Source organism: Squalius cephalus (assembly GCF_949319135.1).
Source record: "Squalius cephalus genome assembly, chromosome: 1".
In the NCBI taxonomy this organism is placed as follows: Eukaryota; Metazoa; Chordata; class Actinopteri; order Cypriniformes; family Leuciscidae; genus Squalius; species Squalius cephalus.
In genome coordinates this window covers 7243361-7265753 of record NC_137122.1, presented here as the reverse complement: position 1 = coordinate 7265753, position 22393 = coordinate 7243361, and the positions used below count along the sequence as shown (strand labels likewise).

At 41.4% G+C, this 22393-nt stretch overlaps 2 protein-coding genes across 2 annotated transcripts in view; both read right to left on the bottom strand.

Moving 5' to 3' along the window:
• Positions 1–22393, bottom strand: part of LOC307155916 (uncharacterized protein) — a 359603-nt gene that overhangs the window by 110465 nt on the left and 226745 nt on the right. The window lies entirely within an intron of this gene.
• LOC307156572 (myelin-oligodendrocyte glycoprotein-like) lies at positions 1264–20976 on the bottom strand. The gene is made up of 3 exons (XM_079868004.1): positions 20722–20976; positions 3316–3660; positions 1264–3242 (listed from the first exon to the last, which is right to left on the bottom strand). Exons 1-3 carry the CDS (start codon positions 20771–20773, stop codon positions 3043–3045), a joined length of 597 nt encoding a protein of 198 aa, XP_079724130.1. The 5' UTR covers positions 20774–20976; the 3' UTR covers positions 1264–3042.

The window sequence follows — 22393 nt, the reverse complement described above, 5'->3', positions numbered from 1 at the left end:
ATAAAAAAAAACGAACTACTGAAAAGATAATTGCAGAGTATCCCATGAGAAAGCAAATCATTAGATTATTTAATATAATAAAAAAATAATAAAAAACCTAAACTATATAAATATAAAAACAATATATTGAATGTTTTTAATGTTATTTGACAAGCCAAAACTGTCCTTTTTATAATTTCATGCCAGTATTATATAAAAAATAAATGAAAGGAAGGATTAAACTGTGCTTTGTGTGTGCCTGAAGTTACAGCTAACATGTGTCTATCGTGTCTCTTGTGAAGATCCCTGTCCTAAACTGTGTGTGCCGCTATTAGCTGTGTGAACTCATCTGATCTCAGAGGAACTGACACTCTACACTCATTTCTTTGCATTTTAATGCTGTTCAGTTTTTGTCCATTAAATAAATTCATTCATAGGAATAAATCAAAATCACTTTTGTAACGGGATTAGGTGATTGACAGCAGTGTTAGCCTATCAGCAAGTAGTAGCTTCTATTTAAAGGCTGATTGGCTGTTACCTGGGATGCGTCACGTCCGTTTTTTCCCCGTTTGTTTGCTCGTGTTGACGGTGGTTGTAGGTGAGCGTGCTGTTTTAATAGGTGATAATTTGGGGAATTGTTGGGGTGTGCATTACTTTCAATCGTTTTTAAACGATCGTTTTAAATCAGCTTTATATTTTAATGCTGGTGCCCTTTCGTACTGCTCAGTGGATTTGATGACTGTTCGCCTCTCAGGTTTGATTATTGTTAAGAGCTCGTTATAGGGCTGGTATGGTTGTGTGGGCTTAACATTCTCTTCGCGTACTAAATAGGCATGATTCCCTGTATCCCATTGTGTTATCGGTGGGCATGACTGTGACCAATCCGTGTCTATAAAGCATGCTATCTGGCGTGATATCCTGATGGTAAGTGTTTAAACGTAAATTGGGAGTGGGTATAGTGTTATGATTGGTAACATCTCCTTTTGTGTTCGCTATAGGATTCTCCCTCTCGTTCTCTGCCGTGATTGTTTGCTGCTGTCTTCGCGCTGTTAAAGCGCTGCGGTTTATACAGACGCGATCATCACCATTAATAAAGGGAACTGCTCGTTTGGTTCTTATCGTGCTGCTTTAGTGCCCTGATTCACATTTCTGGCTTGTTTGGGAGGCCTGATTAGCTCTTTTCACTTGTATAGGAGCTAAACTGGCCTGTTTCTTTTTTTCTTTTCGATTTAAACAATTTTATTTATTTATTTTTTTTATTCTGTGGAAGTAAAGTTTGTCTGGCTTGGTTGAGTTGATTTGCCTTTTCTTTTCTTTTTCTTTTGTAAAACCACTTAACTGGTTATAGCTCTGGATGCATCTGATCAATCATCTATTAATGCAACTCTATTTGTGTGTGATCATCTACTGAGTTCAAGTTGTTTTGTAGTAATCTCAGGTGACCAACTATTTGATCCTTCTAAGGTTTTATTGTTTTTTTTTTTCTCCTTATTTGTTTGTTATTGATATTCATTGTTGTGAGGACTTGCTTCATTAGTGATGTCCATATTGCCATTTCTATGTTCATTTCTATAGTTTCTAACTTTTTTAACATTTTTCTTTATTGCAGGAGCTGGGGTCTCACGGGTGGATTGCTCTTCCTCCTTGTGGTGGTTCTTCTTTATCGTGTGCGGTGTACACCTTGAGTGTTTGATAGTGTGATTAGACTGCACGGGTGTGCGTGTGGGTGGACGGACGTGTGCCTCGTAAAACCGAACTCTACATTGATTCCTGCTGTTGGAAGCCTCAGCCCTGCCGGTATTATTTCGTTTTTGTTTTTCATATACACATAACTGCTACATACTAAGTTGGGTTGTATTTTTTCTTTCTTTTTTTGTTTGAAGTGGGGTTTCTATAGCCTGGTAATACCAAACTCTGCTACTTCGCTTTGCTTCGTAGACAAGAGTCTGGAATGGCATAATAGAGAAGTGTTTTCTCTCTCGCGGGGGGGCGCTTGTCTGAAGTTTAAAATCATTGGTTACCCGTAAGCCAATCACATAACGTTTGGTTATGGCGTGTGTTATGCGCATGCTCAGCCGCATCTAACTTCCACTGTAAACGCATGTATGATGCAAAAACTAAACCATAGAGCGAAATACCGGAGTGAACATGGCTGTGAACGACTTTTGCAGATTATGTGAAGTAAATCTACGCATCCACGGTACAATCAGCATCTACGTCACGGCTCTCAGCCCGCCCTCTGTTCGTTGATTGGCCCGGCTGTTTTCAGGCCAGAGGAAAACGGAAAGCTATGACGCTGTCTCAGACTGAGTACAGAAGCGAAATGAAATTGAGCGGAAGTACGAAGTCTGACTTAGTCAGGCTAGGGTTTCTAGTGTTTCTTGTTGGTTTTAGTGTCCAACATTTTAAACCATTTTTGTTTTAATGAACATTTGTATTTTTTGCCCTCTACTCACGTCTCTTGTCTAATTCTATGAGGGAACCGAACCTGTGTGCTTTACTCAATTTTTGAGGGGTGAGTATTTTCCCTGGGGTTAACTCCTACGGTGGCGTAGTTGGACTTTCTTACTAGTAAAAACTTGGCCTTGTGTCTCAAAATTGCACTGCCCCGCCACACTTTGATAAAAATCTTAATAAACTGTATATACAACTGGACTGTGGCGAGGGGGTCGTGGTTCAGCGAGGTCTGCAGCGGGAGAGAGAGTCGGGAGACGAGCGGTGAGTAAATAGGTAAAGTGCAAAATAACAAACACGTGTCTTGTTGCAGTAAATGCCGTGGAGAGACCGGATAAAAGCCGCCGGGAAACGGGGAGATGAAGAGACTGGACTGAGGACTCGTGTGAGCTGAGAATGGTTGCCCGCTGTGAACAGAGATGCTGATTGCTTTGATCTAAAGTGAACGTTTGTGGATGTGTGTTCAGCGCCAGTTTTTTTTGTTTGTCTATTGAAAAAGGCATAATAAACGCACAAGTCCAAATCAGCTGAACCTGTCTTCCTTCCTTGTTCTTAACATTGCTATATGCATGTAAATAATGAACTAAATTACACTTGTGTATTAGTGTTTTATGACTCACCCAGTTGCTCCAGCACTACAGTTGCATTGGCTGAATCTCTTCCAGCAAACACTTCACACATGTAAACCCCTTTATCCTCAGTTCTGACGCTCTTCAGTCGGACAGAGAAGTTTCCTTTGGGGATTTCAGTGACGTCTTCTCCCACAGACGCAGATATGGACCGATCTGATCCTGAGACTAGCAAACGCTCTGAAAGAACAAACTGTGTAAACATCAAATACACTCAAAGTATTTCTGAAGATCCATTTCAGTTCAGACTCACCAACATCTTTTATCTGAACCTCAGTCTCTCCAGACTCCAGCTGAGTGTGAACGGTACATGTGTATTCTCCTTTATCTTCAGCTCTCAGATTGTCCAGACGGAGGGAGAAGTTTCCATGTTTAATCTCCTCAGTAAAGAAATGAGCTCTATCCTGATAATCCTGCTGCTGTGTCTCTGGTCGACTCTCACCATCTTGAAACAGATGAACTAAAGTCTCTGATTCTTTCCTTCTCCATTCCACCTCCAGATTCTCCATTAATAAAGGTTCATCAACATAACAGGGCAGAATCACTGAAGATCCCAGAGGAGCAACCAGAGGACCAGAGGGACCGCGCACAATGAATCCTGAGACAGAGAAATACAATAAAGCTTACTATATAGTTTTTCAAAGCATAATGGATAAAAACTAATATAGAACATAATTACTGACATGAACAAGTATTTCTGTACAGTAGGTGCATTCAGGGGTGTCCCTAGAGCTCGACCCCAAATGTTGTTTTTGGTTTCTAGTTATTTAAGCTGTTTACTCGCACAGGGTCACTGACAGCCTCTTAATTTTGGTTTTTACATTTACGGCACACTCATAGCATCACAATATTTAATCTTGGGAAACATGTAATTCAAAAGTTGTTTTTAGACTTTTGAAGTATTTACTATTTGACCATTTTTTAAAAAAATAATCATACTGTGATGATAGAGGAGAGGTAAGAAACTTCTAGGTTACTAATGTAACCCCCCGTTCCCTGAAGGGGATCTCGCCTGAGATGGTGCCCCTTCCAGTAGAGTTCTCAACGGGTCGGGTTGGCCCGACAAACCCGACGGGACCCGCGGGTTCGGGCCGGGTTCGGGTCGAAAATATAATCAAATGACTCGGGTCGGGTCGGACCTCGGGCTTATCTTTTCCGCTCAGTGAAAAAAAAAAAAAACATATTAATCATCGCAGCTGTTCACCATAAAGAAAGTCTGGCTGCTGCGTGCAACGTGCATCATGGAGAAGGGCGGGGGCGGACCTGATGCACGCGCACGCCTTTAGCCTGGAGAGAAGAAGATGTAGTTGGTGAAAAGTAAACTTGCCACAGGTGAATACACCGTCGCTGCTACAGCCTATTTATATATTTTATATATAAGTTTATTGTTTCAGTTGTTTGTATTGTTAAAAGGCGTGAGCATTAAAGGTTGATTTGAATTCCCGTCTGCTGGCCATGATAATACGTGTATGAGGAAAAAAAATCCGACGCAGCGTCGGGCCGCGGGCCGGGTTCGGGCAGATAATTCACGTTGATGTGTCGGGTTACATCGGGTCCGGGCTTTAAAAGCCACGGGCCGGGTCGGGTCGGGTTGTAATTTTCGGGCCCGTTGAGAACTCTACCTTCCAGTGCCCCGGTTAAACCGCCTGGCCCCCCTGTACCTGTTGGGGTGGAAGAGGGGACAAGACTTTTCACTGAAATGTCTATCACTGATGTTCCATCTAACCCTGTACAGTGAGACTATTAGATAACTCTGGGAAAGCGTGCGAAGTCCAACCGGAATGGAACACTCCACATGTTACCTCCCAACAGATGTGGTCTCTTATTTAAATAAATAAATAAATAAATAGCCTAAATTAAACGAACTTCGGCAAACCTGACCGTACAATATTTTCATTGTAGCCTAATAGAAAACGCATTTTGGCACATCATTTAGGCTTTTTCGCTGGTGCGCCATCAGCTTGCCTATGCCTACAAAAGACAGATGAAATTTAATATTAATAATTGATCCATGTCGGTATACACAGCCTAATATTTTATATTAATATTAAAAATATTAATGTGGGCCCCCACCACCCTCCACCAATATTATACTGTATATCTATACATCTATACTGTACAATAGATGAGCATGGATGCCCACATATAACAGAAGATGATATTGTTGTAAAACCTTTATTTTAAAAGTTAAATGTTTATATAAAAATTACAACTAATAAAAACTATCAAAAAGCAAGAAATTGTTAAATAATAATAAAACCAATTTTAACAAAGTATTTTTTTATTTAAAAAAGTAAATATATTTTTTTTCCGTTAGTCTGTTATAATTCATAAATCAAAAAGTAAACATTTAGAAATTGACAAGAATGCAGTCAAATTTAAAAAATAAAATCATTTATTGTCTTATTTTTTTAATAAAGATAATCTGGAACTGGTAATATTATTAAATTACGCTATAATTTATTCATTCAAGTGCAGTGTGTTGTATTCGTGTTTTCTTTATATAATAAATACATCATCAACCGCATCGCAAAACTCATCATCCGTCCGCCATCCATCCGCAGATTCCGCACCAACGTTTTTTACCAATTTTCAAAACCGCACCCGCCCGCCATCCGCTGATTGGGCAATGCTGATGACAGCCGCGAGACTAGAAAACTCTCTTACCTCAGAATATCAGCAGTGAACTCCGTCTCCGATCGGCGCACATGGACAAATAAATGGCACATGGATAAAATAAATTATTTAAATAAATAAATACATAAATAGCCTAAATTAAACGAACTTCGGCAAACCTGACCGTACAATATTTTCATTGTAGCCTAATAGAAAACGCATTTTGGCACATCATTTAGGCTTTTTCGCTGGTGCGCCATCAGCTTGCCTATGCCTACAAAAGACAGATGAAATTTAATATTAATAATTGATCCATGTCGGTATACACAGCCTAATATTTTACAGTTAGGCTATAATTAAAAAATAGCCTAAACAATCAAGATAGCCTATTTACTTTTTTTATTTATTAAAACCAGGAAATTGGTTAATGAAACATGGATTAAAATTAAGATACAATTAATACAAAACAAAATTCGAAATTCGCTTTAAAGAAAGGCTTTGTGCTTTCTGTTTGAGGTCTCTGTGAATGTCTGAAAGTCTTTTAGTGCCGCGGCGCTTTCAGAGTGGTCGCGTCCGTAATGGAGAACTGTCACCCTCATAAATGACAAAATACTTTGAAAAAAAAAGACAAACCATCAATTTAAAAAAAAATATATATATATATAAAAGGATGGATTTATAGCGTTTTGGGGAAAAAAATGGATGGATGACCTTCTATTGCCTTTGTTTTTAATTCTCCTTTTTTGAGTTTGTCACGTAAAGTTACCTCCTTCGCCGGCGTTGCCATCTCTGATAATAACAAGCAGTCTGCATCGACTCGACTAGGCCATATTACTGCCTGATGGAAATTTGACTATTTTAAAGTGTGCTCGATTTTTTTTATTTTTTTTTTATTTGGATGTAGGTATAGTCAGATAACAATATTTAACAATATATACATATATTTTTCATTTGATTGGTTCAACCGCCCGCCACCCGCCCGAATTTAATTAAAATATTATTTTTCGTCACGTCATCCGCCCGATCCGCGGTTTATCCGCGGAGTCCGCGGCTGTAACCGCCAACCGCGCATCTCTAGTTGGTGCTGCTTTGGAACCAATTTTCCTGGCCGAGAACCGGTTATTTGGCTGTCGAAACACAAAGAACTGGTTCGCGAGTAGGCACCGGCTCCGAACCGGCACCAGCACTGCCTTGGTGGAAAAGGGGTAACAGAGCCAGGCTTCACACATTTTACGTGTTTGTACACAACATACTGGAAGACACTGGCTCCTGTAGAATCTCGCAAATGTTTTAGGTGTCGCCAAGCCCGCAGCTCTATATATGTCTACCAGAGATGCCTAAAGGTCTTCCACCTTCTTAATGGATGTGAGATCAGTCAGAAGCGCTGTCTTAAAGGCACAATATGCAAGATTTGTACCTTAATACAACAGCTTCGAAATCATTTTGATGGTAAGCGAACTCATAGTAGGGCTAATCATCCCGATAGCAAAGAAGGGGGGGATGCAATGCAAAACCAGCAATGCAAGTTTGAGAGGTGGCGTCCCGACAGATCACGACTTGCTTTACGGCACTACGTCACATACATCCAGGGCCGTAGCTAGAGGATTCGGGGCCCCCTGAAAAAAATATTAATGTGGGCCCCCACCACCCTCCACCAATATTATACTGTATATCTATACATCTATACTGTACAATAGATGAGCATGGAGGCCCACATATAACAGAAGATGATATTGTTGTAAAACCTTTATTTTAAAAGTTAAATGTTTATATAAAAATTACAACTAATAAAAACTATCAAAAAGCAAGAAATTGTTAAATAATAATAAAACCAATTTTAAAAAAGTATTTTTTTATTTAAAAAAGTAAATATATTTTTTTTCCATTAGTCTGTTATAATTCATAAATCAAAAAGTAAACATTTAGAAATTGACAAGAATGCAGTCAAATTTAAAACATAAAATCATTTATTGTCTTATTTTTTTATAAAGATAATCTGGAACTGGTAATATTATTAAATTACGCTATAATTTATTCATTCAAGTGCAGTGTGTTGTATTCGTGTTTTCTTTATAATAAATACATCATCAGCCGGCAGGTCAGGTGCATAATGCAATGTGCCGTGACTATTTACAATAGTGTAAAAAGACAGGAATTTTGACTACGTAATCATTCGGAGGATTGTGGTGCACAGCGATAATGAAGAGTGACAGGACTGGCAGGCTGTAGACGGTAGTTTTCTTATTCCCAGCGAAATAACAATACAAGCTGTCTTTAAGAACATCTTGATCGACTGGGATACAACAACTCTCCTGGCCTCCCTCTCATTCTGTTCATGGCGTTTCTGGTTGCCTGATTTATATTTTCTTTTCCCCCGACATGTTTCAGTCAGTCAGTCTCCTCTCCCACCAACTTCATTGTTAATTTCAGGCACTGCCGCCTCAACTCTGATTGGTTCTGTTCACGAGCTGGGGTGGGACTTACAATTTTATTGGGTCCTTCTGATGTTTGTCACTGGCTGAATAATTAATAAATACTTTAGATCGGACTAAACCATTTATAGGGAGGTTAGAGAATATTTGGAAAAAATATTTAACCAAATTGCATGTTTTTGTGGTTTTCATTTAAATCTCAAGCATACAACTAATATAAATATTAGAATTATTCATACAACAGGGGCCTATATAGTATAACTGCTATAATTGTCACCACCTTTCACGCCACTAGCGACGGCCCTGCATACATCAACAACATATGAAGCAGCCTCTATGGAAGACACTAGCACGCATTTCAGACGTGAATCATGGCAGAGTCGACGAAGAAAAGGCGGTCGGAAGAGTCAAGGAAAAGAAAACGAGAAAGTGAGACACTCGGTCAGGCTTTCACTCGTTGGCGAGAGCTAAAAAGCAGCAAAGGATGCAACAGCGATGCTGACCTGGCGTTCTTGTTGATGGACTAGTAAGTAAATCTCTTATTTGTAAACTTGCTTGCGTTCTATGTTGTATGTTGTTGTGCTTGCTTGTAGTATGTCAACAAAGTTATTCATTCATCCAATGTTGATCATAAGACCAGTCCACTAATTTCCACATATGTCTAGCTAGCTATCAATTTGCAGAGCTGTTAGTAGACTTGACAACAAACACTTGTTTCTCTTACGTGTTTTTGCGTTATGTTTTATTGCCCAGCTTGCCTCATGAGCAAGTTTACCAGCTGAACTCAGGTGTTGTGATGTGTATTTATTACGTAGTCCTTTGTCAGGTTCAAGTTTCGTATGGCATGTGTACTGTGCTTATGCAAACTTTAGCTGGCATATTTGTATGACATCATGAAACATTACCTCGTCAGTAGACATCTTCAGAGGCTAGCTGTGCCTGTTCGATGTCCAATGCTTCCATCCTACTGAACAGGTACCGTTATACAGGGGGGAGGGGATCAAGTTGTGAAAGAAGAGACTGCTCTTTGTGAGTGGTATTTACGACAGTAACGTTAAATACAAGTACTCCACAGCGACTCTAGGGGTTACTGTTTGACAAAAATGGAAAAGTACATAGTGTGCCTTTAAGAGACAGGATCTTAATCTCTACTGACTGCAAAGGCTCAAAAGGTGCTCTTTGTAGGGCCATCAAGATCAAGGAGAGGTCCCAAGAGGGGATGAGGCGTGACCAAGGAGGATCGAACCTCCTGGCGCCTCTCAGGAACCTGATGATCAGGTCATGTTTCCCCAGAGACTTACCGTCTACTGCACATTGATGTGCGGCAATAGCGGCAACATACACTTTCAGAGACAGCCTTCGCTCAAAACTGTCTTGCAGGAAAATATGCATGACATTGACAAGGCATCTACTGTGGGAAGAGCACCAATCAACGAAGAGGTTCCACTTCAAAGCGTAAGCGCGCCTTGTAGAAGGGGCTCTAGCTGAAGAGATGGGGGTAGACCACTTAAGTGTTAAGTTTCTTTAGGTCCAAAAAGAGGATATTTCCGGGGGGAAAAAGAGGACGTATGGTCACCCTAGTACAGATCAAACGTTAAATCTGAGGTAGTAGACATATTTTTATCTCTGTTGTTTAGTTTCCTTAAAGGTATAGCGGAGGATTTTCTTTTTCCGGGTGGGTAGTGTAAACTATTGGTCCACCTAAGTGTCAATCATTCTGGTGATATGTTTACGTAAGGCCGTCGTACGTGCTCGTCCCTTAGTTTTCGCTTTCTGCGCATGCGCACTTTCAGGTGTTTATGTGTGGTGAGCTAGAGCTAAGCCATTCATTGAAGCTCGCAGTTTCACTGGGTCCTTTGAAAATGTCTGAGGGTCGCAAGAGAAAAAGTTTGTACGAACTGTATGAGAAGAGAAAGGCCTCAGAAGAGAGAAACAAGATCAGAGTGTTTTTGGGAGATTGTTTCACACGATGGCGTGCGCTGAAAACACAGGTTGGGCTTCCCACTGATGCCTCAGTCACGAAGTTTCTACTCGACAGGTAAAGTTTGGCATGCTATTTGGAGAAAAAGTGCAAATCTTCTTTTGGAAAGTAATCTTGTATGAGCGATGCCGACAGCAACTTGTAAACCTCGCACACGTTTAATAGGCGTTCCCTCTCGGGAGCAGGGAGAGTGTTGCGCATGTGCATTTTTTCAAAAAGTGGAGAGGGCGGTTATTATCTAAAATTCGGAAAGATCCTCCGCTATACCTTTAACTTTATATCGTGGCACTGTGCTACAGAACTGGGGATTCCCTTACATAAATATTGCTATATTTTCATTATAAGCTCATATTTATTTTAATATTAACTATCTAAAAGGTGTGCATCATGCCTGACACCTACATGAACACTTTACAGTTGGTTTTATGACTGTAAGTAATTCTCTTCAAATGCTATTGAAGTTAGAAATATTGAATGTGTTTGGTGGCCTATGTCTGCTTGTGTACTGCCTAGAACTGCTGGCCAAAGTTCTCGACATCGTAGCCTAAGAGGCCGGCCTGGGAGATGGAGGAGTCGAGAAAGAGAACTTTGTCGACATCCTCGAGTAGAGGAGGCAGCGGAGCGGTTTCTGGCAGAAAAAGGTGCCTTCCACAAATTTGTGACCTCCTCATGCACTTCTGGGAAGAAAGGCACTGGAGCAGAACGCTGCTGTTCAGCATGCCCTGCCCCGAGATACCAATTGTCCAACCATGAAGGTTCTGGACACGGTGGAGGGTTCCACTCAAGCCTGACGGAAAGCATGGCAGTCAGCTAAGGGTCGGACTTGAACAACGCTACTCTCCCCGAAGGAGGCAGCGCAGCCGAATCTTCATCCCCAGAGGACTCTAGCTCACCCTCTGATGCAGAGATCAACATCTGGTCCTCCGTGGGAGCCCCGAATGAGATGCTGGGTCCATCAAGAGAAGGACCAGCAACCCCAGCCGGAAGCTCCAGATCGGGGAATAGCAGAAGAGACTCCACCTCTTCCGAGGTATCTTAGTTTGATCTCAGCATCGAGATGGTCATCATCCCACAGTGGGTGCATGACTCATCAACGAACGCCACCTCAGTGTGCTTACGGCCCAGACACAGGAGGCAGAGATCGTGGCTGTCAGAAAGGGCCAGGAAACGACCACATCCAGAAACACACGGGTGGAATCTTTAAAAAGATGCAACGTCACACCCGTGTTTAATTTTTTAGGGAGACCTCAGCTGGTACATGCCGTCACACCTACACATGAACAGGAACAGGAACCCTCTTGTTCTGATACTCAAGAACGATGATTGAAGAGCAGAGTGAAACAAAGTTTGCTCAGCTCTGAAGCGAAATGCGAGTAATCACACACTGACTTATATACCCGGAAGCAGGGGAGCGGCTGTCTATGCAAATATCACTCACCAATGTGCATTAGCTTGTTCTGTTACCATCTGAAGGTGATTGGTCTCTCAGGCGAGATCCCAATTCGTCAGTCGTTCTGATGTAACGTTTAATGTGACTGACTGATAGTTAACTCATGTTGTGTGTAGTGTTTCATAGTGTTTGTTTGAGTGAGAGAGAGTGAGAGAGTAATGTTCCTTAGTGTTCATCTCATCCATTACTTCAAACATTGTTCTTATTTATTTATTTATTTATTTATTTATTTATTTTGGCCTCAGTCCCGAATGGTTTAAAATCAAACGCTCCAAGATACAAATTCCTATGATTATCTCTGTCAAATTAAACTCAGTGTTTTTTTGTTTGTTTTTTGCCCTTCACAAGCCCACTGTGTTTATGAATCATTGACAGAGATTCTTTCATTTTTATTGTTGTAGAAAAAAAGGTTGTAAACACTGGGTCAAATCACTGGGTCTTAATTCAAGCAGGCTGTTAATGCATGAAAATACAAATTCAGCATTAACAATCACCATGTTTATTCTAATTTGAAGGGCATTGATAACATCTGTGAAAATAAAAGACATTACGAATAAAAAAAGATTGAAAATAAGTGCATGTTTGTGCGGGTAGTGAATATTTTCAATTTACAACAAAACTTGTTAATTATTCAACAAGAGAAATAGGCAGAGTTATTCATCATTGTGCAACACAATTCGGATACCACATGACAACTTACTTACAGTGCTTGACTTTTTGGTGAAAAAGGAGTGAAGTGTCTTTTGCCGTTTTGAACCCATTGCGACCTCTATGAAAAAAATGGATTGGGCGCGGGTGCAAGCATGGGCGTGTCGTGATGCACGAGTGACTGATTACCATGGAAACGTGAAAGTCACGTATGTACTATCCTTGACTCTTTGGATTTTAAATCTCGATGTAGGCTATACACAACTGCGAAAACCTCAGCTTGTCGTGGACACACTTGCCCTATATGAAAAAGTGCGGGGGACAAATTTACATTTTATAAAAAATGGGGGGGACACGTCCCCCACGTAATCTACGCCCATGGGGACTGCAGTATGCATCCGACGGATATATCCACGACATAATATGTAAACGATTAGAGAATAATTTCATCAAAATTTAAGCTAAAGCCTATAACGTTAGGTCCCAGCGCAAGCAGCAGCCGCCTCATACGCTGACCATTCAAATGGGAAACACACAAATTGAGGAACAGCTTTGTGCATGCACAGCAGGGTAAGTGAAATGTGAAAATATTCTAATATTTATAAATCAAACAGCTTATCCATATGTATTGTGGAAAAGACACAAGACATTAGCCTGACCACTCTGCAATGATAACATTCTCCCGCTTATATTTTTAGTGCGCCAGGCTAACGTTACTGCTCACACGTCATGGGTCACATTAGTGACTAGCCTACTGTTACGAACTGATTAAGTTTGCATACCAACCTTTTTCCTTGGAGATCTCCGGCAAGCCCCCTGAGGTTCCCTCCTTTTACTAAGTACCTTTTACTTTTACTAGAACTAACACCGGGAGAGTCGCGATCGGATTGGGGTACTAGTTAGGCCGTCGATTAACAAAACGCTGAAATAAGTTATGTTATGATAAGTTATGTCATGTCAGTGAGCCTCCGTCTTGCCTTAAATCACACTGCTTGATCCACGAGCTGGACAATAACTTTATTCTAGAGCTGCTATAAAGCCAAAACACTTTACTTTTATTTTCCTATTATCAATGTAAAGCTGCTTTGGAACAATATACATTGTTAAAAGTTTGGCCTATATAAATGAAGATGACGCCCGGCATTTCAAAATCCACTACCCCGTCCAAACTTTTAGGATACCGGGTATCAGATTCGCACAATCCATACGCACAACGCTTCAGCATGTTTCCCTCGCTCGAAAGCTTGCCAGACCTCCCGCGCCTAGTTACGGTTGCTAAGCCACGATTGGCCTGTGGCGGTTTTCGGGCGTGGCGAAGGGTCAATTACATCAGCTGTGCTGCATTGCGGCACGTGCATATAATGAGCAGCAGGTACATCGCATCTTCAGCTTTTCGCTTTAAAGCCGAGTGGTTCGTTTGTCCTGTCACTAATCTACAAGCAGTGTTACCGTTCTCAAGGAAGACGCTTCTCCTCATTGGTGTGGCGGTGCTATACAGCGCTGATCGAGTCCTCTCGCGCTTGTATATGTGTCGATTGCTGCATCAGAGAAGAGGGGCTGTTTCACTCTGGAAATGAGGATGATGCTGAGCAAAGTGAAACAAAGTTTGGTCGGCTTCGATGCGAAAGTTTAATGTGAGTAATCGCACACTGCCTTATATGCCGCTGTAATAGTGTGTGTGCTTATGCTGAATCAGATTCAGAGCTGACAGCCAAGCTTTTCCCTGGCCTTTCTCAGATGTGCATTGAAAACTTAGCAGTATGGAGCTATATTGCTGCCAAAATATGGAACACCAAAAGTGCCAAATTCTGCATGAAAGTTTTCACTTCTCTCACTACCCTCGACGGTGGGGTGACTGTGCCTCTGGCAGGCAACCTCCGCCCTGCATGCGAGGCCAATGCACTCTTATTCATGAGGGTAGTTCTGAGCCGGGGTTGAGCTCCGCTTGTCGACTGACCGTGCTCAAGTCACAGTGCAGGCCCTCGGTCAGACGATGTCCACCTTGGTGGTCCAGAAGCGCCCCTGGCTGTCCTTGCAGAGGTGCGAGAGGTCGTCATAGTAGCTTCCCCCGACATACCACCAGAGTGCCTTGCGGGCCGCCCCTCAGTCTACTCGTCGACAAGGGTGTCATCCCCTGCAAAAAGAAAATCTCTGGCACAGCCTGCTCTACTGTGTCCAAATTCTAAATTCTGTTCCGCCACTGGAGTCACAGTGGTACCCAAATTCTCAACAATAACAAAAAAAAAGAGCAGTTCCTCTATCTCTGGGTCTGAAGAGGGCCCGGAGAGCAGTGGGAGGAGATAATCACACCGGCGTGCTGCCAGACCTTCAGCCCGTGGTCAGACCCCTCGTTCCTGCGGGCAGGAGTGCCCTTGGAACAGGTGTCCAGGCATGCTGTGGTGTTCACAGATGCCTCTGCCACCGGCTGGGGTGCCACGTACAACAGGCATGCAGTTTCAGGGGTGTGGACGAGCCCCTAACTGCATTGGCACATCAACTGCCTCGAGTTGCTAGCAGGTCGTCTCGCCCTAAGCCACTTAAAAAGGCCACTACAGGGCAGGGACGTGCTGGTCCGTACGGATAACACTGCGACTGTTGCTTACATCAACCAACAAGGTTGCCCAAAACTCTCTGTAAAACTCCACAGGGAGTCCATCCATTCCTGGGGCTTTACCCCCCTCCATTTCTTCAGGGCAATGAGCAGCTCCTGCTCACACAGTTGCCTTTCCAGCTCCACTTTTGAGCTCTCTGAAAGACTGGGTAGACCTTCATAGAAATGAGCAGACAGTTCATCATGTACAGTATAGCTAACTGCTGTACACTCCAGCATAGGACTGTACGGCTCTCTTTCTGATTTCTGAGGGCTCTGTTAACTCCCGCCCATCTTCTGAGCACAAACAGTGAATGCAACAACTCTGACCATTATTTCTCTCAAGACTGAAAAAGAACTTGGCATCCATTTGCAAGAGGTTTAAAAAACGAGATCAAAACCAATGATCCTTGTCCCCTAAGTTCTAATATATCTATGAATTGATTTTTTAGATTTAAGAGCCTCCAAATATCTCTATTCTTTGGTAGCATCAGCCAAATCCTGTAATTCAAATATTTCAGTTTCTAATTTATTCATAGATCCTGTTATGTCCCGGGTATCATTGAAAGTGTATTGTTGACACAGCATCATTATTTTAACCTTCCCAATATACCACCACTGCCCAAGATTTTAAAAATCCTGTTTTTTCATTAAAAAAATTGCACAGTTAGTGTAGGAATTATTATTGACCACCAAATGGTGATGTTGAGCACTGTGTCAAATGCTTCGAAGCACTAACGCAGTTTGTTGTAAAAGCCTCACGGCTTCAGAAGCCTCGTTCGGCACATCCCTACTAAACAGTGATCTGAAAAACCTACTGGAGCAATTTCACAATTTCTCACAATATTAAAATGGTGCTTATAACAACAAAACCTATCAATTCTGGCTAGGGATATAACATTTTCTCTTGCATGCGCCCACGTATACTGTGTGACATCATTATTGAGCCCCTGCCATATCTCACATAAACCGTGAGTCTCAACCAGCTCACGTATCACACGAGCTGAAGCAGCATGTGGATCCAAATGATTTCGATCCAATACATTGTTTTCTGTGCAATTAAAATCTCTCAAAAAACCCCAAATAATCATCAATATTACAATTCTACAAAATACTATTAACATTGTTAGATCTTTCAAATTTTGCTTTTAAAAGCACAAGTCTACCGGGTATTACCTGCTTAATTCATATGAGAAAGAACAACTGACTGAACTCAAATGAGTAAGCACTTTCTACTTCCCCTTCCCACTCCTTTTTCCAATCAGTTTCATCAGCTTTCCTGTAGCTCAAACAGTAGAGCGTTGACGCTTGCAACGCCAAGGTCATGGGTTTGATTCCCAGGGAAGACAAAAACTGATAAGAATGTAAATTTGTGTACCTTGAAATGCAGTGTAAGTTGCTTTGGATAAAAACGTCTGCCAAATGCGTAAATGTTAATTTAGACTGTCACTGTGAGTTTCTTGAACAAACATAACATCCAAGTTCTTTTGTCTGATTAGTTCAAAACGTAATGCCCTTTTCGTATAGGCTATCCCTCGCACCATTCAGATTCAGAGTGCCCATCCTTATCACACACATTAAAAAGTATATTATCAATGTCAGGCTTCTGTCACTTCTGTTAAGTTCATTTCTTGGTTTTGTGACAGGACTCTGACACTCCTGTTTTGTCTTGTCTTTGTCTGAGTGTGCGGTTTCGAGCTTACGCTCGTTCTCGTGCGCTCTGTCTTGTCACGTGAGCGTGCGGTTTCGAGTTCGCTCAAGCCGTACGATCTTCCGTCTGCGTGTGTTGTTGTGTTTTGTGAAGCATGTGTTTACATCGGCCGCATGCTTTCATTTCATGTTTTGTCTTGTGCTGTGTAGCATTATTACGACCCTATGGTTTGTATTTTGTTATATCTCTGTTGTTTTGTGAGTCTCTGTGTGTGTCTGTCTAGGAACGCCATCTGATTGGTTCCTGCAAGCTGATTGGTGCCTTGTCCTGATTGGTGCAGAGTACTTTAAAAGACACGTCATCACTTCCTCTACAGAGAGATCTTGTGTTTGAGCAGAGAGAGTTTGTGATTATAAAGTGCTGAGTATTTTGACTTTTGTTAAGAGTAGTTTCAGAGTTTGAGAGTATTTGAGACTGTGAGTATTGTTTGTTTGTTTGAATTGAAAGATGTTTGTATCTGAATTTCTTTGTTGGTATATTTGACCCTTTGCCTGTTTCTGACACTGATTTGGACTGCCCTTTTCAGTTTGTTTGCCTGATTGTAAATATATTGTAAATAGGCTACTGATTTTTTTGGGGAAAGTAGGGAGTCTGTTGCCATTTTTGTTTATTGTAAACTGTTTGATCTGTTTTTGGTTAGGGAGTCAGGTTTACAGATTGTACTCTTCTTTTATTTTATTTTGGGTTAGGGTTTAGGAAAGAGGTTTAAAGGGGACATATCATGCTAAATCCACTTTTTTAGCCCTTAAATGCATTTTGTTGTATATAAGGAGTGTTTAGAAGTACAGAAAATTTGAAATTATTCTCTTCAGGTGCTTCGTTGATATCTTTATATTCTGTTTTGGTCTTATTTTTCAACCTGTTCCGATTTTTCTGTTATCTATGACGTTTTTTGAACTATTACGTCACAGTATTTGCAGCGCCCAACACTTCCAGCAATCCGCCATTTTTATTTCTCGCTGCATTTTTGTAGTCCAAGCTAAAGGATGCAGAAGTTACGAGAGGGTAAGTTAAAATGTTCGGTTGTTGGATGTAGTAACCCACACGCTTCATTACACCGTCTAATGTAGATGAACTGCCGCACTTGTGACAGGACGCATGTTTAACTGAAAGAACGAGCAGAGAGGGAGAGACCCCGGTCGCGCGCGCGCGCGCACACTCTCTCTCTTCGGAGCCAGGCGAAAGTGTAAACAAGACATCACCGTCTCCAAACTAGATGCTGTCTTGCTCTCTCTCCCTCGCACAAATAAAGTTTCATGTGTAAATACAGTAACACACCATTGCGATACATCCATATGAAGACGTTGTTCTGCGGGTTCGTCATCTTCATTTTCATCTCGCTCCGGCTCCGACTCTGGCTCGAACATGTAAGGCTGGCTGGACAAGTCTTCCGTTGTTGACATTTTGTTAATAACATGTGAATAAAACGTTTCTGTGCCGCTAGACAATCTTATCTCTGCTATCAAACTACAAAAATGGCCGAACGGGGTGGAGTTGAACCGAGTGTCACCTCTGCAACCTGGAGAGGGGGCGGGGTATGAAGTGTCTCAATTGTATTTAAAGAGACCGCACCAAAACGAGTTGCTCTCAGACGCACATCAGAAAAGGGGTAGAAAAGGGGCCTGTGGAGCTATAATAATGAGGAATTCAGACTAGAGGTCTTCACAGTGAACCCGAGACCCGTCGACCCGGGACCCGTACGGGTTCGGGTCTATATTTTAAATGATCAGCCGGGTCCGGGTCGGGTCCGAATCTATTACTTCGGGTCCCGGGTCTGTTTAACATTGTGTGTAATACCCGTGCGATCGGAGTCATCAGATCAGACTCGGAGAAAACCCGGTCGTGATTAGACACTGCTTGTGTTTTTTTTTTTGTAACTTGCAACTTGTAAAATTAGGACACTCAAAATAAATTGTGTTAAAAAGCATATTTTAGGTTGATCCAGCTAGCGTGCATGTGCAGTCTCAAGCGCGTGTCATGTTTCTATGGCAACCAGTTACCAGAGCTTCAGTGAGGGACCGCCAAACCGCGCTTTAGATTTTACAATATAAATGAACAACCGTCTTGTTTAATCTTAAAGTTTTAGTGGTCAGATTCAGACTCGATGCAGAGCAGAGAGCACGGAGATGATAGCAAATAAATAACGTCAGCGGCCATGGCACTGAACGAGCAATCGTTATTATAGTTCAAAAGGGCAAACAGTCAAAGTAATTATGCGAGTTAACTCGAGTCAGAATGTAAGTTACATGTGCAAAGTTGCATTTGTCATCCGTCACCGTGACATCAAGTGGACTTTTGAAGCTGAAGTAATGAGTGGATTAAGCTTGGACTTGGAATAACGAGAGGAATAACATGAATAACTGTCTTGTCGGAGGATTGTAATGCATGATCACAGCCAGTCAGGTAACGTTACAAGGAAGGGAGAGGAGACTAGCACTACCCTACCACGGCTCTTTAAATTAAGACAAAAAGTTGTATTTTTCGCAACAGGTTTTATTGACTTGTAATAGCAGTTTAAGGTGGAATATGTGACAATCGGGTCCAGTCGGGTCTGTGTCTTCCCGGCGGTTTCGGGTCCAGCTTTGAAATAATAGACGGGTCCGGGTCGGGTCCGGTTAGGCATTTCTCGGATCTTCACGGGTCCGGGTCCAGTTTTTGAAATAATAGACGGGTCCGGGTCGGTTCGTTGTAGCACATTACGGGTCTCTTTCGGGTTCGGGCACGAATTTTTGGACCCGTGAAGACCTCTAATTCAGACCCAAGCATTGCAGTTCCGCTTTATATAGACTACAAATGTATGATTTATATGTAAAAAGGAACAATTTAAAAGCATGATATGTCTCCTTTAAAGACAATGTTGTTTTGTTTGTTATTTTGGCCTAGTCAGCTCCTGAATCAAAAGTAAATAAAGTAAAAATTAAGTAAATAAATTGACCTTTGTTCAAATACCCTGCATATTTCTGAGTCTTTCATGTTGCACCCTTTTCCCCTAGACGGGGTGTACACATGCAGCTTGTGTGTTCTCATTAGCTGCGTGTTCATGTCTTGTTTTGTGTAAGCACATGGCCTGTGATTTTGTTTTACTGACCATGTGCTTTTGTCCTTGTCCTGTTTTGTCCTTGTTTCCTTGTGGAATTAAAATACGATTTTAAAAATTAAAAACTTTTTAGTTTTAAAAAGCGCTTCATCCCTCCCTCATCATCTCAGTGTCCAAACTCTCTTCAGCCTCAATAGATTCTGCCATATACATCCTCATCATGTGATACGTCAGTTTCATTTTCTACTTTGTCAGCACTAATCATCATTGTGTCACTGACATGTTCCTTTACACTCTCCACATCTTCCTCATCCTCAGCAGTCTCACTTCTCCCAGCTTCCACATGCATATCTTCCCCAGCAGAAGCGACACTGGTCCCAGCTTCAGCACTCCCATCCATCCTTTCATTATCTAGCCTACAGTTTCAGCATCATTAGCTCTACATGCACTTAATGTGGCCCTCCTTTCCACATCGGAAACATTTCAAGATATCAGAGGAGGCAAAAACTACATGCAGTAATCAAACCCATCGATTCTAAAGAAAGCCACATTCAAATCATCTGCATCGTTCTTCAAAACCATATAAACCTGTCGTCTAAAAACAAACAACATGCTTAATATTTACAGCCAAGCGGGGTCTTTTTCATTTGGCACACTACTTTACCATGCCTTGAAAGCTCTGTAAGCAAAAGTTCATCTTTAATGAACGGGGGAACATTGGACAACTAAACTTTTCCCGCTGGCTGAAGCAGCGGCATTACGGTAGTAAAGGTATCTAACAACGCCATTCTGTACGATACTTTACTTTTTCAATAGTAGGCATATCAAGAAATCCTATCATACGAGAAGCTGATAATATACTATTGAAACCAACAACTTATCCTACAGCCAAAACACATTGTTCAACTTCCACCGAAACATAAATCTGTTCGAGTTTGACACCGTCTCTACGCGGCATCCGGTCTAAATTCACCCGCTCTGAGGACGCCATTACCACCCAGGGGATTTTCTATTAAAAGAAAAAAAGACAAAAAAACTCTACCTAGCCTGTTATACAATCCCAAAATGACACTTAGAAAAGTTTAAGTAGAAACAGTGAGAGAGAGAGAGAGAGAGAGAGAGAGAGAGAGAGAGAGAGAGAGAGAGAGAGAGAGAGAGAGAGAGAATATAATCATAATATAATAGGCTACGTACCATCAGCGATCATCAGCAATACTGACATCAAAACACTGCTCGTCTGGTGCATCTTCAAATGCTAAGTTAAACCAAAACTATTATGACATTTAGCTATAAATTACCACAAATATAGATGTTTCACTGAGGGAAGCTCGTGTTTGTGAAATGCCCGCAGAACCGTTACTTTCACTTAGTTCACTTGTATTATCAGGAAGTCCAACTTACTGAAATACAGGCAGAGCAATAAACACATACTCATATGATCAATCCCAGAGAAAGTTATCATGTCTTTATAACAGGGCATCACCAAACTACCAGGTTTCCCACTGGTCACTCCAGCCGCAGTTTAAAAATACACGATCAAGACAGATTATTTTAAAAGAAGAAAAAAACTGTGCGCATATTACTATGATTACGGTAATGTAATGTCAGGAACAGCGGAGAGAGAGAGAGCGCGCTTTCAGGATTGACTAATATAACAAGATGTCATGTTTTCAGATTGTTTTGTAGGCTATTATACTTCTCCTGTGTTGAACGCGCTTTCAGGATTAAGACAGTTGTGTTCTCTTTGAATAAAGGTTTTCTTTATTAGTCTTTAAAGGGACAGTTCACCCAAAAATAAAACTTCTGTCATCATTTACTCACCCTCAAGTTGTCCCAAACCTGTATGAAGAACTAAACAGTTGATGGACCCCGTTGACTTCCATAGTATTTTTTAACTACTTTCTCCAAAATATTGTGTTCAGCAGAAGAAAGAAGTTCATACAGGTTTGGGTGAGTAAATGATGACAGAATTATTTTATAAGGTCACCTTTCAAATAAATCATTGTTTTATGTAGATGTGTTTACAACAAGATTATTTAAAATCAACAGACAAAAATAAAGTACATATTCTTTCAAAAGATCTCAATTGCTTTTTGTTTTAATGCATTGTTATATATTAAGCTTTAACGTTGAAATCCAATAACAAAATAAGTTTTAAGAAAAGAAGAAAAAAAGAAAAGATAATTAGTTTATGTTAAATAATATGCCTTGTGTAGGAGCCATAATTAAGTGGGCTGTCACTCATCACTGGGTGGTGACGCACTGGGTTTGAGGTCACGTGTTCACGGGCGGAGTTTTCATAAGGCGCGCATCTCTTTTGTGAATGGAATCTGTCATAGAGAGAGGGGGGCCGGGGTTGCCGTAGTTTTTGTTGACCGTTCGTTTGTTTGTTTAATTACATCGTTTTCACCGAGTTACATGTAATACGTGTACACTGTTAACATCTGCTATGTATGTGAACCAAAAGACACTTGTTTTAATTAAATGCCACAAAACGCATTTGGTTGAACTTTGTGCTTCTGTGATAAACACCAAGCAGCGCGTCATACAGATATACTGAACCCAAGGTTCTCCTCGGAAGCGACAACAGGGCTTGGAGTCGCTACATTAAGTCAACAAAAAAGGCTAATTTGCCGAAAGCCATCGCTCGCAATATCAATCCACTTTGAACACGACAAGTAAGTGCATCAGTGATCTACGCGCAGGCAAAGAGCCGCATCAAACGCGAGGAGGCCAGGTAAGCTTACCTGTGGTAGTTTGTATGTGGAAATGGAATCCTTATTGCAATAATACATGAAGTATTTAAGTTTGGAGCATTTGGATGGAAGGATACTTGTTGGATGCCTGTGTGTAAAGGTGGATTTTC